This window comes from Tursiops truncatus, chromosome 10, assembly GCF_011762595.2.
Source record: "Tursiops truncatus isolate mTurTru1 chromosome 10, mTurTru1.mat.Y, whole genome shotgun sequence".
NCBI lineage: Eukaryota > Metazoa > Chordata > Mammalia > Artiodactyla > Delphinidae > Tursiops > Tursiops truncatus.
Genome location: NC_047043.1, coordinates 23,422,205 through 23,440,055, shown reverse-complemented (window position 1 = coordinate 23,440,055; position 17,851 = coordinate 23,422,205). Strand labels below are relative to the sequence as shown.

The 17,851-nt window shown below is 50.8% G+C and overlaps 3 protein-coding genes across 4 annotated transcripts; 1 reads left to right on the top strand and 2 right to left on the bottom strand.

Annotated features, from left to right (window-relative positions):
- Nucleotides 1-7: 7 nt before the first annotated feature.
- On the bottom strand, nt 8-2,491 carry LOC101335433 (heat shock 70 kDa protein 1B). Its single transcript, XM_019926482.3, has one exon. The coding sequence runs from the start codon at nt 2,284-2,286 to the stop codon at nt 361-363; it is 1,926 nt and encodes a 641-aa protein (XP_019782041.2). The 5' UTR covers nt 2,287-2,491; the 3' UTR covers nt 8-360.
- Nucleotides 2,492-11,020: 8,529 nt separating this feature from the next.
- Nucleotides 11,021-13,383, bottom strand: LOC117313827 (heat shock 70 kDa protein 1B). Its single transcript, XM_033864031.2, has one exon. The coding sequence runs from the start codon at nt 13,233-13,235 to the stop codon at nt 11,310-11,312; it is 1,926 nt and encodes a 641-aa protein (XP_033719922.1). The 5' UTR covers nt 13,236-13,383; the 3' UTR covers nt 11,021-11,309.
- Nucleotides 13,299-17,383, top strand: LOC117313826 (heat shock 70 kDa protein 1-like). 2 transcript variants are annotated; one of them, XM_073810558.1, is made up of 2 exons: nt 13,299-13,419; nt 15,107-17,383. In XM_073810558.1, the coding sequence occupies exon 2, from the start codon at nt 15,120-15,122 to the stop codon at nt 17,043-17,045; it is 1,926 nt and encodes a 641-aa protein (XP_073666659.1). In that variant the 5' UTR covers nt 13,299-13,419; nt 15,107-15,119; the 3' UTR covers nt 17,046-17,383. The 2 variants fall into 2 exon arrangements, with proteins under 2 accessions (XP_073666659.1, XP_033719920.1); XM_033864029.2 differs by lacking the exon at nt 13,299-13,419 and adding an exon at nt 13,853-13,949.
- The last annotated feature ends 468 nt before the right edge of the window (nt 17,384-17,851 follow it).

Genomic DNA, 17,851 nt, shown 5'->3' with positions numbered 1-17,851 from the left:
AGACATACATATTTAACATTTTATTCTTTTTCCTTAAGCATACACATTTTTAATTCCATGAGTTTTGGTATGTTTACAAAGCAAAATATAGGACAGAAGGTGGCAGTGTTAATCCATTTGACGGGGAAAAAAAGGAAAGCGCCCCTTGCACTACCAACTTACATGAAACGCAAATAATTGCGGTGAACACATTGGTTATAACATACAGAAATAACAAAGACAAGCAAGCTAATTATTAAAGGTTAAAAGCTAACCTTAGATTGAACTGCTATAGTAGAGGACTAACATACAGGGAAATAACCAAGGTCCTTGGGTCTCCTCCGTCTCAAAGAGGAATACAGAGAAACAATAGTAAGTCCCCTAATCCACCTCCTCAATGGTGGGGCCAGATCCAGAGCCCCCTTTAGGGGCCTGGGCCCCAAAGCCGCCAGCCCCGGGGCCACCCGCCCCCTGGTACAGTCCGCTGATGATGGGGTTACACACCTGCTCCAGCTCCTTCCTCTTGTGCTCAAACTCGTCCTTCTCGGCCAAGGTGTTGGCGTCCAGCCACGAAATCACCTCCTGGCACTTGTCCAGCACCTTCTTCTTGTCGGCCTCGCTGATCTTGCCCTTCAGCCCCTCATCCTCCACGGCGCTCTTCATGTTGAAGGCGTACGACTCCAGGGCGTTCTTGGCAGACACCCTCTCGCGCTGGACCTCGTCCTCGGCTTTGTACTTCTCCGCCTCCTGCACCATGCGCTCGATCTCCTCCTTGCTCAGCCGGCCCTTGTCGTTGGTGATGGTGATCTTGTTGGCCTTGCCCGTGCTCTTGTCCATGGCCGTGACGTTCAGGATGCCATTGGCGTCGATGTCGAAGGTCACCTCGATCTGGGGCACTCCCCTGGGCGCCGGTGGGATGCCGCTCAGCTCGAAGCGCCCCAGCAGGTTGTTGTCCCGCGTCATGGCCCTCTCGCCCTCGTACACCTGGATCAGCACGCCGGGCTGGTTGTCCGAATAGGTGGTGAAGATCTGCGTCTGCTTGGTGGGGATGGTGGAGTTGCGCTTGATCAGGGCAGTCATCACGCCCCCAGCCGTCTCCAGCCCCAGCGACAGGGGAGCCACGTCCAGCAGCAGCAGGTCCTGCACGTTCTCAGACTTGTCTCCCATCAGGATGGCTGCCTGCACCGCCGCCCCATAGGCCACCGCCTCGTCGGGGTTGATGCTCTTGTTGAGGTCGCGCCCGTTGAAGAAGTCCTGCAGCAGCTTCTGCACCTTGGGGATGCGGGTGGAGCCCCCCACCAGGACCAGATCGTGGACCTGAGCCTTGTCCAGCTTGGCGTCGCGCAGAGCCTTCTCCACGGGCTCCAGGGTGCTCCGGAACAGGTCCGAGCACAGCTCTTCGAACCGCGCCCTGGTGATGGACGTGTAGAAGTCGATGCCCTCGAACAGGGAATCGATCTCCAGGCTGGCCTGGGTGCTGGACGACAGGGTCCTCTTGGCCCTCTCGCAGGCGGTGCGCAGTCGCCTCACGGCCCGCTTGTTCTGGCTGATGTCCTTCTTGTGCTTCCTCTTGAACTCCTCCACGAAGTGGTTCACCAGCCTGTTGTCGAAGTCCTCCCCACCCAGGTGGGTGTCCCCGGCCGTGGCCTTCACCTCGAAGATGCCGTCGTCGATCGTCAGGATGGACACGTCGAACGTGCCCCCGCCCAGGTCAAAGATGAGCACGTTGCGCTCCCCCTTGCCCGTCCGGTCCAGGCCGTAGGCGATGGCGGCAGCCGTGGGCTCGTTGATGATCCTCAGCACGTTCAGCCCCGCGATCACCCCGGCATCCTTGGTGGCCTGGCGCTGCGAGTCGTTGAAGTAGGCCGGCACAGTGATCACCGCGTTGCTTACCGGGTGGCCCAGGTACGCCTCGGCGATCTCCTTCATCTTGGTCAGCACCATCGACGAGATCTCCTCGGGGTAGAACGCCTTGGTCTCCCCCTTGTAGCTCACCTGCACCTTGGGCTTGTCACCGTCGTTGATCACCCGGAAAGGCCAGTGCTTCATGTCCGACTGCACCACAGGGTCGCCAAACTTGCGGCCGATCAGCCGCTTCGCGTCGAACACGGTGTTCTGTGGGTTCAGCGCCACCTGGTTCTTGGCCGCGTCGCCGATGAGCCGCTCGGTGTCCGTGAAGGCCACGTAGCTGGGGGTGGTGCGGTTGCCCTGATCGTTGGCGATGATCTCTACTTTGCCGTGCTGGAACACCCCCACGCAGGAGTAGGTGGTGCCCAGATCGATGCCAATGGCCGTGCTTTTCGCCATGCCGGTGTCCTGTCCTCTCGGCTCCGCAACGAACTTCAGACCTGAAAACGGCCAACGAGTTCAGCGACGAGGAGCTCGGTTCTTTCGGATTCCGAAACCGAACGCGCCGGTGCCGCTCGGGGTGGTGTTCGCAAAGAGTGTGTCTGCAGAAGCTGCTCTCACCAACCACACGAATATTAGTAGCTCTCTCAAGGCTCGCCGTTTCTCTGAGGGCTGCTCTGTGTTTATAATTTTTCAACAAGCTCCGCCTTTTCCCTCCTCAGCCAATCACCGAGCTCAGTGTGGCTGCCGGGTCGGGAATATTCCAGGGGTTTCTCCTCAGGTCCTGCCCCCTGGTTTTCTGGGACCAATCAGCCCCGTGGGTGCCACCCCTCCCAGAACTCTCCAGACTCTTCTCGGATTCGCTGGAGGAAACGGGAGTCCTAAGGGGAGGGGGGAGAGGCCCTGGGAAGAGTTGTTGTTGACTCCGCCCACACAGTCTCCGTTTCCCTGGTGAGCCGCCTGCCAAGTAGTTGGCTGTCGACCGGAAGGATGAGTCCTAGGCTTGTAATAAGTAGGGCGGTGAGAGGCTCGTGGGGCTCAAATAAGTTTGGTTGTTTAAAGTAGGATTAGGGGGTACACGATTCCGGGGAGACCCAAATTACAGAAAGATCCGGAGTTTCTCTAAGAGGGTGGGGTATCTGTGGCCCAAAGAGACGCTGATTGGAGCCTGACGCTGATGGAAGCAGCCACGTTTGGACCGGTTCGCGGAGGGGCCAGGCTGCCTGAGAATTGCCTTGGCCCTCCCGGCGTTTTTCCCATCTTATTTTTAAAGTAGGACGGACAAGGAAAGAGATAATGAAGTATAGTTTTGGCGTCATCTTTAGCCCTATATGGATGGAATATCTGGGGATGGGAAAATTTGAATTTTCAAAAGAAAAGTAATCAGGTAAACAGACGGTTCTTAAATTGGAGAAGTTCCCAACGCCTTAAAAGGGACGCGTTCGGTCAGGGGCGTGGGGAGGGAAGGGCAGGGTTGGATCCACCGCGCCCCTGTCCCCGCCCAGAATCGCTCCCGTTTTCCTCGGGCTGGACTGGGACTTGAGAAAGAAAAATGATCTCTATAGAAATTCAGCTATCGGGCTTCCCTGGTGGCGCAGTGGTAGAGAGTCTGCCTGCTGATGCAGGGGACACGGGTTCCTTCCCCGGTCCGGGAAGATCCCACAGGCCGCGGAGCGGCTGAGCCCGTGAGCCATGGCCGCTGAGCCTGCGCATCCGGAGCCTGTGCTCCGCAACAGAGGCCCGTGTGCCGCAAAAAAAAAAAAAAAAAAGAAAGAAATTCAGCTATCATTAGGCCTTTGGGGCTTCTCCCAGTTCCTCACTTTCCCAGCCTGGGTTCCGGGCCACCCCCCTGTTTCCTTTATGCCTTCTTTTTTTTTTTTTTTTTTTTTTTTTGGGTACGCGGGCCTGCTCACTATTGTGGCCTCTCCCGTTGCGGGGCACAGGCTTCGGACGCGGAGGCTCAGCGGCCATGGCTCACGGGCCCAGCCGCTCCGCGGCATGTGGGATCTTCGCGGACCGGGGCACGAACCCGTGTCCCCTGCATCGGCAGGCGGACTCTCTACCACTGCGCCACCAGGGATGCCCCTTTCTGCCTTCTTCATTCCCGGTTCAGCCTCGGATGATTGGTGGTGCCAGGATTAATCTGAGTCCGGAATTCGGCCTTCTGCCTTGTCACTTGCAGCCTCTAGGCTGTCCACCGCTTTAAAATAAATGTGATGTGGTGATGAGCCTGCGAGGGCGGGGCGGGAATGTTCACTCCTCTTTAACAGCATCATATGCTACAGCAGGTTGGCAGGTGGCTCACTTAAAAGCAAACTGGTCGGGATGGTGCTGTAAAGTGGGAGAGGTTGGCGGGACCCAGATTCTAGCTCCTTTAAAACTTCACATTATTTGCTCTGCACGTAATTCTTCCACTTAGTTTTTTAGCCTGGATTTCAACTTTCTGTGCGTTACCTTTCTTCCTGTTTTAGATACAATTTTATATTTGGTAATTTGTTTTGGCCTTTGTTTCTTCATCCTTTGTGTGAAATGCCAGACCCCTTGTTAGGCGGCTAAAATGAAAATTTGAGGGACATTAAAGGAACAGTGCGGGGTTCACAACCCATAGAAAAATAGACTCATTGCTGTACTCACATGTCTTGAGCATAGAAAACATAAGAGCACAAGTGGGAGGAGGCAGGTTTTTTTTTCTATTTGTTTATTTATTTATTTATTTTGGTTGCTTTGGGTCTTCATTGCTGAGCGCAAGCTTTTCTCTAGTTGCGGTGAGCGGGGGCTACTCTTTGTTGTGCTGCGCGGGCTTCTCATTGTGGTGGCTTCTCTCGTTGTGGAACACGGGCTCTAGAGCACAGGCTCAGTAGTTGTAGCGCACGGGCTCAGTTGCTCGACGGCATGTGGGCATGAACCTATGTCCCCTGCATTGGCAGGCAGATTCCTCTTTTTTTTTTTTTAATATAAATCTATTTATTTATTTATGTTTGGCTGTGTTGGGTCTTCGTTGCTGAGCGGGGGCTCTCTCTAGTTACGGGGAGCTACTCTTCGTTGTGGTACGCGGGCTTCTCATTGGGTGGCTTCTGTTGTTGGGAGCATGGGCTCTAGGTGTGCAGGCTTCAATAGTTGTGGCACGTGGGCTCAACAGTTGTGGCTCGCAGGCTCTAGAACACAGGCTCAGTAGTTGTGGCGCATGGGCTTTGTTGTTCTGCAGCATGTGGGGTCTTCCCCGACCAGGGCTCGAACCCGAGTCCTCTGCTTTGGCAGGTGGATTCTTAACCACTACGCCACCAGGGAAGCCCAGCAGGCAGTTTCTGATGAAGGGAAGAAATCTCGCTTTTGAACACTTTTGCTCAATTGGCATTCTTTACACACACACTTGTCCATCAAAACACCTTTTCCTGGAATCCAAGGGTATTCATTTGTTTATTCTATAATTTGCTCAGGCTAAACTAAACTGATGTTGCAAAAAGATTGCTTTAACAAACCTGTGTGTCTTTCTCTGTGCAGGTAGGTGATAACTTTTTTTACTTTCAGATGTGACCCCCTAATGAATCACCTCCTTAATCTAGTCAAACTGGCCAAAGTTCAGGAATTTTCCATTTCTTTATGCAATATCTGGCTGGGGATTCCCCAAACTTACATCTTAGCTGCCCAGTATAGGAACACTTCCAGAGACCCTTAACCTCACCCCCTCCTTCTGGAAGCTTCCTCACCATCAGCTGCTACCAGCAGCACTTCTGGATTCACTCTTTCCTTCTCTCCAAATTTGCAATTGTATTCCTCTGTTGGTTTGAAGCAAAGGGTATCATTGTCTCCACTGCCAGGCAGGTAGAGGATGTGAGAGGGCCTCAAATCTTGTGGCTGCTGGCTTAGCAGAAAAAAAGCCACTCGAAAATGCTGTTTTTCTTGAATCGGGTAGTCAGCCGCACATCGTATTTGACCTACCTTTTGCATTAAGTTTCTCTCTGTGGACTGGCCTGTAAACCTAAGCATCTGTATTCCTTTTCCATTTCCTACAAGGGGAGAGTCTCCTGAATTTTGTCTTTCCTTTTGCACTGGACACTTCCGAATGCAGAAACTCAGTTACCGGTTTACTTGGTGTCTAAGGAGATTATATGAACCCCAAGAGATTTTTCAGAACTTTAATTTGATTAGCTTTGGAATTAGGTTTTTATCGGGTTTGGTGTTTGGAAGGATCAAGGCTCAGTTTCCCCAAGACTGACGGGCTGTCAGGTAAAATTTAAGGGTGGGGGATGGGAGAGAGAGTGCCAAGAAAGCTGACCGCCGGCGACAGGAAGCTTGGGGGAGGGGAACCTTTCTCACCCCGAGGCTGCGGGATCTTGTTTCTTCTCTCCTTTTTCCTACAGTTTTTCAAACAGTATCGTTTTCTCCTCAATTCTATTTGTTTTAAAAGATAGTATAATTCTAGGTTTATCAGAAGAACGCAAAAGAGATAACTGATATGAAACCTAGAGCCAGGATTTTTTTTTTTTACATCTTTATTAGAGTATAATTGCTTTACGGTGGTGTGTTGGTTTCTGCTCTATAACAAAGTGAATCAGTTATACATATACATATGTTCCCATATTTCTTCCCTCTTGCGTCTCCCTCCCTCCCACCCTCCCTATCCCACCCCTCCAGGCGGTCACAAAGCACCGAGCTGGGCTCCCTGTGCTATGCGGCTGCTTCCCACTAGCTATCTACCTTACGTTTGGTAGTGTATATATGTCCATGCCTCTCTCTCGCTTTGCCACAGTTTACCCTTCCCCCTCCCCATATCCTCAAGTCCATTCTCTAGTAGGTCTGTGTCTTTATTCCTGTCTTATCCCTAGGTTCTTCATGACATTTTTTTCCCCTTAAATTCCATATATATGTGTTAGCATACGGTATTTGTCTTTCTCTTTCTGACTTACTTCACTCTGTATTACAGACTCTAGGTCTATCCACCTCATTACAAATAGCTCAATTTCGTTTCTTTTTATGAGCCAGGCATTTTTAACCATCAAATGGCAAAGGCTTCAAAGACCTGGGAACCCTGCTAATTTCCAGCAGCATGGAAAAAAACCTGGGTTTGCATCTGGACTCTACTTCGTTGTTGAAGCTGTTTTTCTTTCTTTCACAATGAAGTACTTGTAAGTTAACTAAATTACACATCTCTGTATCTCTAAATTAGAATTAACTATTTCATAGGATGACGACTACAAGGATAATACTCATAAGGCCTTAGTTCAGTGTCAGTGACAGAGTAGTGTTCAAAAGTTTGCTCCCTTCTCCCTTCTTTTGTTGGGGTCCCACACCCTCTCAGGTCTGTTATATCTCAATCATTCTTACTGAAGGTGGGGGGTTAATACCAGGACTATAGTATTACTTTCAGTTTACCATAGAAACTATCTTAAGATTTTTAGGCAGAGCCCTTCAGCCAAACCTTTACATTTTCAAACACAAGCACAAAAGAGCAGAGATTTAGTGGCTTGGTCTGGTCACCTAGACAGATAATTACAGAACCAGTGACTGAACCTACATGTCCTCATACTTTCTATTTTGGACTCCTCCCGATGCTGGCACGTAGACCTTACCCTTTCACTCTAAAGAGAAGAAAACAAATGGCCATAGAAGATAGTTAAGAGTGAATGTCAGGGCTCTGCCCGCATCTTGGGCACCATGGAGGGTGTGTGACCAGCAGGTATTCCCCTCCAGGCTGTTGCTTCTGACTCGCAACCATCTCCCCCATCGCCCCACCCCCACCCCACCCTTCCAGCTTCTCCCAGAACCGTCTCTTCTTCCCTTCATCCCAGACTGGTCGGTTGTTATGAGGGGAAAGGAGGGGGAGCCCCGTTAGTAAGGCTAGGCTGGCACCCAGTTCAAAGAATCTCCTGGAAACTAAATGTAGAGCCGTGACTAAGCTTGATATCCTAGAGTGGGGTTGGGGGGTAGGGAGACATGGGTGGGGCAGTTTGTTTGTTAAGGGCTGTTCCTACGAGTCAGTCCCCGCCTTCGAGCCCAGAGAACTCCAGAAAGTTCCTGGCACAGCCTGAAACGGGGGCAAGGAGCCAGAAGCCCTAAGACCCCGAGAAAATGGGGCGGGGCGGGGCCTGACGGTAGGGCTGGCCGCGGAGCTGCCTGTCCGGTGCCGGCGTTTTTCGGTTGTTTTTTCAAAATGGGATTAAAGAAGTAAAGAAAGGAGAGACCTTTAGAGTTTCACTCAAACTCGCTAATTTATTGGATGAAAACACTGGAAAGGTTCGTAACTGATACTAGGAAGCCGGATGAACTGGGTGGCCAGACGGGAGAAGGCCCCACCGCCCTGTGCAGGGACAGGCCATAGATGGGAGCTTGCTGGCTTGTCTCTGCCGCTTCCCCACCCGACTCTAGTCCCTGGTTCTCGTGGGGACGTTTCGAGGGGTAAAATGGTTGAAGACCCTCGGGGGTGATTCTGGCCTTCCGCACTCCCCCGCTTTCCCACCCTGTTTGCCCCTCTGTGCCCTCTGCTCCGATCCTCTGCTGGGCTGGACAGGGGCCCGCGGGGTGGGGCGGGTTGACCTCGGCATCCCGAATTCGCAGCGCTACGTGATCCCTTAACGTTTCTAAATGAGCTGGAGCTAGGAGAGGGCGAGGGGGCTGGTGGGGTTGCTCTCACAGAACTGCACTGGATACTTTACGGGTGACCCTCGGGGGCGGATTTAAGGCGATCAGTTGGCGTAAAGTATGATGACAGTTACCGTTTCTTATTCCTAGCGTGAGGACCTCCCCCTCAGAAATCGCCAATATTGGTTTTTCACCTGAAACAACCTCTTTTAACTGAAAGCCCATGCTTCTGCCCACTTCTTTCACATTTATAAACGTTTTTGTTGTTTTGGTATCTTTTCTTCATTTTTGATGACAGAACCCTGTTAAACACCAGGAATAACAGTATGTATGTTACTAATCACACAATATCTTGGATTTAAAAGACATAAAATTAGTCGCATTACCATAGCCACCTGCCTTCTGAGGGCTGGCATAGGGAGACAGGTGAGATTGGAATTAGGGAAGGTATTAAATTTAAAAAACTCTTTCCTCATCTACAGTTATCTCGATGCACCTCCTCTCCCCCAAAGTTCCTGCTACTACCCAAAACACCACTTTCTCCAGGGATGGCATTGCATTCTCTTTGCGAGTTCTGCAATTCCCTCAGTTTCATCTGGAACTTAAAAAGTGATTATTTTCAAAGTACTCCGTGCAAGGGTATATGTTATCAAGGCAATAACATACTGACTTCTTAGTATCAATAAAACACCCTCAATAACCTTAACTGATTTAGCCATAGGAACTCATTTTCTCCAAGGTAATTTCTGGAGATTTCCCTAACCTCTCTATCAAAGGTGTTTCTTAGGTCCTTCCCAGTCTCCACCCTTTTCCACCCACCCTCCCCCAACCCTTGCTACCTCCCCCTAAAGTAGTGGTAGTGGCTGCTTGAAGAGTTACTGTGTTGTGTGCAGATGACAGTCGCAAATGTTACTGCAGCTCTATGGGGTAGAGGAGGTCCTGTAGCAAATGCATACCCCCATAAAGTTTGACTTACATTGTGGCTAGACTCCACAGCGCTACAGTTCAACTACCCTGAGGATTAAACGTGTCTTTACAAACTGTCCTGTAAGTCTAAGCATTTCCATTTCCAAACTTGCAGGGCAAGGTCTACCTATACATGTTATTCCCATAATATTGGATTTTCTTCAAAGGCAAGTATTTAGTGAAAGGTTTGGTGGGCCTTGAAGTATACAAACTCACAAAGTGCTTTTATAGAATGTTGACACAATTTTTTTTTTCTGCTTTTGGCGAAGTAAATTCACGTAACATAAAATGAACCATTTTAAAGTGTACAACTTAGTGGTACCTAGCCCATTCCCATGTTATGCAATCACCACCACTACCTAGTTCCAAAATCTTTGTAAACCCCAGACACAACTGACTTTTAAAAGGGCTCACTCCCCAAGCCTTGAGGATTGTGCCAGGCCTTTTCCAACAAAGAGGCTGTGGAGGAGATTACTTCTAGGATGCTAGCAGCTAGGGTATGAAGCATCTCAAGGGGAAGCAAGTCTGTGGTAAGTCTTCCTGGTACAGGGCTGCAAGTTTTTTCTATCACTCTTCTAAATAAACAAATACTAAACCTCTGTCATCAACCCTATTGTTTATCTGACATAACTGTCTCGATCATACAGAGTTAAAGCAGAAAGAATACTGACTGTGAAACCCAGAGTAGAAACATAACCCAGAACCAGACATGCACACACAAAGCCCTGTGGACTTGGGGCAGCAGGGCAAAAACCAATAAACCCAGAGTTGGAATCCAGGTTCAACATCTTTGCTGAACTGATTTTTTTTAACCTTGAAATAAATTTTAGTTAAGCCAGTAACTTTTAAGTCTCCCCATATGTTCACCTGTGGAAGTCAAACACCTATACTCAGTGCAGTGGAATGAGAATTCATAAACACCTAAAAGGCTCCTGTACAGTGCCCGGTAGGTAAGAGCACTGAAATACTGGGGTCCCCCTGCTGGGGCATGAAACTATGACACCTCCCTAAGGTACTCACTGGGATACTTAAAATGTAGGTAACCACTGCTGGAAATGTGGCATGTTTATCTCAGCATTTTTTCAGAAATAAGAAATATAGATTGAGGCATGAGGCCAAACCCTTCCATTCTAAAATATGAGAACTAGGGATCACAGTGGAGAATGCATTCATGCATAACTAGTCAAGCCATTGCTTGAACTCACATCTCTTCACTGCCGATTTAGCCTCTCTTTCATGCTGAATCCAGATTAAGTAACAGGGCTCTAACGTATCACGTGTACTCACAGGAAGCAGGAGCCATGACCTTCCAATCCAACTGCCTCTATTTGGCTGCTTCTCCAGAACGCTCCCACGCACAAGCTCCTTTTGAGGCCACCCTTAAAGCCTCTACCCCCTCAGCCACCTTGAGGCCACCATGGCCGTACCTCTTAACATTTTCTCTGGACCCACCAAACCCAAAGCATTCAAATTCGCAGTTTTGTATCTCCCAGGAATACTCTTTGCCTAAAAGACGTGTGTCACAATACAATACATATCCTTACTTTCCAGATCCCTGGCCTTATCTAAGAGGCAAATTGCCATTATGTAAGAAAGAGAACCTATGCAGACCCTTCTGCCCTCAAAATAAAACAGAGACAGACATCACTCGAATTCTTCTGAGTTTATTTACTTTGAAGTAATCAGTTAAAAAGTGTGGGGGGGAAGCCTGAGTTTGGCATGAGTATTACAAAGCAGGAAATTGACAAAAGATGGCAGTATACATTCATCTTTACACTCACACGCTGAAAAACAGCTCATAACTTCACCAAGAGCCACAGTTCAACTTTGCAAACAACTTGCATAGCTGATAACTGATGAAAGGCATATACGTAAGGCAATGCAAAATCTTGGATCCCAACTGTCTCCATAAACATGAACGATCTGGGGAAAGATTCCTAATCCACCTCCTCAATGGTGGGGCCAGATCCAGAGCCCCCTTTAGGGGCCTGGGCCCCAAAGCCGCCAGCCCCGGGGCCACCCGCCCCCTGGTATAGTCCGCTGATGATGGGGTTACACACCTGCTCCAGCTCCTTCCTCTTGTGCTCAAACTCGTCCTTCTCGGCCAAGGTGTTGGCGTCCAGCCACGAAATCACCTCCTGGCACTTGTCCAGCACCTTCTTCTTGTCGGCCTCGCTGATCTTGCCCTTCAGCCCCTCATCCTCCACGGCGCTCTTCATGTTGAAGGCGTACGACTCCAGGGCGTTCTTGGCAGACACCCTCTCGCGCTGGACCTCGTCCTCGGCTTTGTACTTCTCCGCCTCCTGCACCATGCGCTCGATCTCCTCCTTGCTCAGCCGGCCCTTGTCGTTGGTGATGGTGATCTTGTTGGCCTTGCCCGTGCTCTTGTCCATGGCCGTGACGTTCAGGATGCCATTGGCGTCGATGTCGAAGGTCACCTCGATCTGGGGCACTCCCCTGGGCGCCGGTGGGATGCCGCTCAGCTCGAAGCGCCCCAGCAGGTTGTTGTCCCGCGTCATGGCCCTCTCGCCCTCGTACACCTGGATCAGCACGCCGGGCTGGTTGTCCGAATAGGTGGTGAAGATCTGCGTCTGCTTGGTGGGGATGGTGGAGTTGCGCTTGATCAGGGCAGTCATCACGCCCCCAGCCGTCTCCAGCCCCAGCGACAGGGGAGCCACGTCCAGCAGCAGCAGGTCCTGCACGTTCTCAGACTTGTCTCCCATCAGGATGGCTGCCTGCACCGCCGCCCCATAGGCCACCGCCTCGTCGGGGTTGATGCTCTTGTTGAGGTCGCGCCCGTTGAAGAAGTCCTGCAGCAGCTTCTGCACCTTGGGGATGCGGGTGGAGCCCCCCACCAGGACCAGGTCGTGGACCTGAGCCTTGTCCAGCTTGGCGTCGCGCAGAGCCTTCTCCACGGGCTCCAGGGTGCTCCGGAACAGGTCCGAGCACAGCTCTTCGAACCGCGCCCTGGTGATGGACGTGTAGAAGTCGATGCCCTCGAACAGGGAATCGATCTCCAGGCTGGCCTGGGTGCTGGACGACAGGGTCCTCTTGGCCCTCTCGCAGGCGGTGCGCAGTCGCCTCACGGCCCGCTTGTTCTGGCTGATGTCCTTCTTGTGCTTCCTCTTGAACTCCTCCACGAAGTGGTTCACCAGCCTGTTGTCGAAGTCCTCCCCACCCAGGTGGGTGTCCCCGGCCGTGGCCTTCACCTCGAAGATGCCGTCGTCGATCGTCAGGATGGACACGTCGAACGTGCCCCCGCCCAGGTCAAAGATGAGCACGTTGCGCTCCCCCTTGCCCGTCCGGTCCAGGCCGTAGGCGATGGCGGCAGCCGTGGGCTCGTTGATGATCCTCAGCACGTTCAGCCCCGCGATCACCCCGGCATCCTTGGTGGCCTGGCGCTGCGAGTCGTTGAAGTAGGCCGGCACAGTGATCACCGCGTTGCTTACCGGGTGGCCCAGGTACGCCTCGGCGATCTCCTTCATCTTGGTCAGCACCATCGACGAGATCTCCTCGGGGTAGAACGCCTTGGTCTCCCCCTTGTAGCTCACCTGCACCTTGGGCTTGTCACCGTCGTTGATCACCCGGAAAGGCCAGTGCTTCATGTCCGACTGCACCACAGGGTCGCCAAACTTGCGGCCGATCAGCCGCTTCGCGTCGAACACGGTGTTCTGTGGGTTCAGCGCCACCTGGTTCTTGGCCGCGTCGCCGATGAGCCGCTCGGTGTCCGTGAAGGCCACGTAGCTGGGGGTGGTGCGGTTGCCCTGATCGTTGGCGATGATCTCTACTTTGCCGTGCTGGAACACCCCCACGCAGGAGTAGGTGGTGCCCAGATCGATGCCAATGGCCGTGCTTTTCGCCATGCCGGTGTCCTGTCCTCTCGGCTCCGCAACGAACTTCAGACCTGAAAACGGCCAACGAGTTCAGCGACGAGGAGCTCGGTTCTTTCGGATTCCGAAAATTGAACGCGCGGGCTCTGCTCGGGGTAGTCCTCGCAGATAGCGTCTCCGCGGAAGCTGCGCTCGCCAACCACACAAATCCTAGCAGGTCTCTCCGGACTTGCAGTTTCTCTGAGGGCTGCTCTGTATTTATAGTTTTTCATCAAGCTCCGCCTTTTCCCTCCTCAGCCAATCACCGAGCTCAGTGTGCTGCCGGGTCGGGAATATTCCAGGGGTTTCTCCTCAGGTCCTGCCCCCCGGCTTTCTGGGACCAATCAGCGCCCTGAGTGTTGCCGCTCCCAGAACTCTCCAGACTCTTCTGGGGCTTGCTGGCTGGCACTGGCTGGGGGAGGGGGCAGTGGGTGGGGAAGGAGTGGGAGGAGCTGGCGGCTCCGGAGGGGGGCCGGGGGCGTTGACGTAGTCCACGCAGTTGCGTTACAATGGAGATGCTGCGTCTGACTTCATGGGCTAGTAGGGAGTCAGGATAACCTGTCTGGGCCCTGCTCAAAGTTGTAGGGCAGGGCGGGTGGGGGGTGGGGGGACACTGGCTGTGCAGTTTGGATATTGAGGGAGCCCCAAGTTATAGGCGCTCCGCAAAACGAACCGTATCAAACTGCATCGAAGGCGGTGGGACACTAGGTGAGCCACGAGTACTCTGATTGGAATGGGCTGGGAATAGGCAAGACGAATAAGTCCTTGTTTGAGGAAGTGCTGGGAAAGTTCTCTAGTTTGTTTAAATCTAAGGTATGGGGATGTGGGCCAGCCAGGGAAGGGGGATCGTTTAAGGACCGCCAAGGTGGCTGGGATTGGTTAGAGCTGCCAGAAAAAAGTGAAGGAGCTGGTCTGTTATTGTCTCCAGATAACAGTTTTTTATTTGGAAGAAGATTAGAGAAAGAGACAGCCTTTGAGAGCACCACCTCACCCGAGAAAACTCATGAGGGCTTGATTGGGTTCCTAGCAGCCGTCTTCAGACTGGCCCAAATGTACTCCCACCAATCCCTAATAGAGGGTAAAAGGCGATCAGCAGGGTTGCTAAACCCATGTGACTGATGTCTCCTGTGGAGACGAGAACTTCAAATAATCAGAGTTCAGCAGGAGACAGGTACAATGCCAGAATAAAAAAAGTCACAGACAGAGGAACAGGACAGTTGAGTCTGGCCCTGTGAGAAATTGAAAACAGCATTATGACGCTGTCCTAGGAGTTGGCTAGGAGTTCTTCTGTCTACCTTGTACATAACCTTGTCTGGAAGAGATGTTTGCACACGCAGTATGTGGCAGGATTATTCACAATAGCCATAAGGTGGCAGCAGCCCAAGTGCCACAGAAGGAATGAATAAAGAAATGTGGTATATACATACAATGAAAATTATTCAGCCGTAAAAAGGAAATTCTGACACGTTGTAAAATAGATGAACTTCTAGGATATTATGGTACGTTAAATAAGCCAGTCACAAAAAGAAAAATAGTGTGTAATTCCGCTAATGTGAGGTACCTAGAGTAGGCAAATTCTGAGAGACAAAAAGTAGGCCAAAAGGAGAACCACTAGTAGGCTAATGGTTTCCAAGGGCTTGGAGGAGGGGGGAAATGGGGAGTTGTTTAATGGGTATAGAATTTGTTTTGAGAGATAAAGAACTCTGTAGAGTGGTTGGGCAACAATGTGAATGGACTTACTACTGAACTGTATGCCGAAAAATGGTTCAGATGGTAACTTTCATGTTGTGTGTATTTTACCACAATTAAAAATAAATAAAAATTAAAAGTTCTCTCTGAAATTTTATCTCATTCTTTTCCCACAGGCCTAGGAAAACCATGGCTTCTGCTAAGGGAACGGCCATTGGCATCGACCTGGGCACCACCTACTCCTGCGTGGGGGTGTTCCAGCACGGCAAAGTAGAGATCATCGCCAACGATCAGGGCAACCGCACCACCCCCAGCTACGTGGCCTTCACGGACACCGAGCGGCTCATCGGTGACGCGGCCAAGAACCAGGTAGCCATGAATCCGCAGAACACTGTCTTTGATGCCAAACGGCTGATCGGCAGGAAATTTAATGATCCTGTAGTGCAGTCAGATATGAAACTTTGGCCTTTCCAAGTAATCAATGAAGGAGGCAAGCCCAAGGTAACGGTGTCCTACAAAGGGGAGAAAAAAGTTTTCTACCCTGAGGAAATCTCTTCTATGGTACTGACTAAGATGAAGGAGACTGCTGAGGCTTTTTTGGGCCACAGTGTCACCAATGCTGTGATCACCGTGCCAGCGTACTTCAATGACTCTCAACGCCAGGCCACCAAGGATGCAGGTGTGATTGCAGGTCTCAATGTGCTAAGAATTATCAATGAACCCACAGCTGCTGCCATTGCCTATGGCTTAGATAAAGCAGGGCAGGGAGAGCGACATGTCCTGATCTTTGATCTGGGTGGAGGCACATTTGATGTGTCCATCCTGACCATAGATGATGGGATTTTTGAGGTAAAGGCCACAGCTGGGGACACCCACCTGGGTGGAGAGGATTTTGACAACAGGCTTGTGAGCCACTTTGTAGAAGAGTTCAAGAGGAAACATAAGAAGGACATCAGCCAGAACAAGCGGGCGGTGAGGCGGCTGCGCACTGCCTGCGAGAGGGCCAAGAGGACCCTGTCGTCCAGCACCCAGGCCAACTTGGAAATTGATTCACTTTATGAAGGCTTTGACTTCTACACATCCATCACCAGAGCCCGGTTTGAAGAGTTGTGTGCAGACCTGTTTAGGGGCACACTGGAGCCTGTGGAAAAGGCTCTTCGGGATGCCAAGATGAATAAGGCTAAAGTCCATGACATTGTTTTAGTAGGGGGCTCCACCCGCATCCCTAAGGTTCAGAGGCTATTGCAGGACTACTTTAATGGTCGTGATCTCAACAACAGCATCAACCCCGATGAGGCAGTTGCCTATGGGGCTGCAGTACAGGCAGCCATTTTGATGGGGGATAAGTCTGAAAAGGTACAGGACATGCTTTTGTTGGACGTGGCTCCCCTGTCCTTAGGGTTGGAGACAGCTGGGGGTGTCATGACTGTCCTGATCAAGCGCAACTCCACCATCCCCACCAAGCAGACGCAGATCTTCACCACCTACTCAGATAACCAGCCCGGCGTGCTGATCCAGGTGTACGAGGGCGAGAGGGCCATGACGCGGGACAACAACCTGCTGGGGCGCTTTGATCTGAGTGGAATCCCTCCTGCACCCAGGGGAGTGCCCCAGATCGACGTAACCTTTGACATCGACGCTAACGGTATTCTCAGTGTAACAGCCATGGACAAGAGCACAGGCAAGGCTAACAAGATCACCATCACCAACGACAAGGGCCGGCTGAGCAAGGAGGAGATCGAGCACATGGTTCTGGATGCTGAGAAATATAAAGCTGAGGATGAGGTCCAGAGAGAGAAAATTGCTGCAAAAAATGCCTTAGAATCCTATGCTTTTAACATGAAGAGTGCTGTGAGTGATGAAGGTCTACAGGGCAAGATTAATGAGTCTGATAAGAAGAAAATACTGAGTAAATGCAGTGAGGTCCTTTCATGGCTGGAGGCCAATCAACTGGCTGAGAAAGATGAGTTTGATCATAAGAGAAAGGAATTGGAGCAGGTGTGTAACCCAGTCATCACAAAGCTCTACCAGGGAGGATGCACTGGGCCTTCCTGTGCAACAGGGTATACACCTGGAAGGGCTGCCACAGGCCCCACCATTGAAGAAGTAGATTAATCTTTTCTGGAGCTGGAGGGTTCTAGGGTGCCTCTAAGATGAAATTTGTTCCCCTCATCTTTAAACATGGTTATGATTCCTGAATCGACTGGACCTGAAGCTAAGTTACCATACCTTTTGGATTCTGAAAGAGGCGTCTCATATACCATCTCTTCACACTCCAACATCCTGTTTCTGACTCTGGATTGAGACTCTTAGGAAAACTAGGCCTCTCTCTGAACCATTTGAAGAATTTGAATGTCTGTTATTTATTTCCAGCCTCCCCAACTTTCTTCTTCCTGTGTGGATGGTTATCTGTCCCTCAGTAAATTTGTTCCTAAAGCAAATTACTTCTGGTATTTTTAGACTGTGAGTGTATCTTGTAAAGTAGGGAAAAGGAGAGCTCCTGGAGAGACCATTTGTGGTCTGTTTGTGAGCTAATTGTGAATGATTAAGCTGATAAGCCCAAAGTATTTGAATTTTCATGAGCTAATTGTTTCAAGAAAAGACAACTTTTGATCATCAGGCACCTTTAGACCCAGTTAGAGTAGTTGCTAATTAGTTACTGCTTATATTCAGTGATAGACTGACTTCTGTGCTTAGGGTTCAGCTGCTTCCAGGGGTGGGTGGGTGGGGCGGTGGTGAGGGCCCAAACTTCTGCTTGATGTCCTGATGTCACTTACAGGTGGGGCCTAGGAGATCCAGCGTCTGTGCACTCACAGAGTTCATTATTACAGTCCTTTACATGCTGAAAATATTTCTACAACAAACTCCTAACAAATGTGTACTTTTATGCAAGATGAGAAATGGAAGATGTATTACAATCT

What these genes read in the sequence shown, in the direction of transcription:
- LOC117313826 (XM_073810558.1), top strand. Translation starts at nt 15,120, where the DNA reads ATGGCTTCTGCTAAGGGAACGGCCATTGGCATCGACCTGGGCACCACC.
- LOC101335433 (XM_019926482.3), bottom strand. Translation starts at nt 2,286, where the DNA reads ATGGCGAAAAGCACGGCCATTGGCATCGATCTGGGCACCACCTACTCC.
- LOC117313827 (XM_033864031.2), bottom strand. Translation starts at nt 13,235, where the DNA reads ATGGCGAAAAGCACGGCCATTGGCATCGATCTGGGCACCACCTACTCC.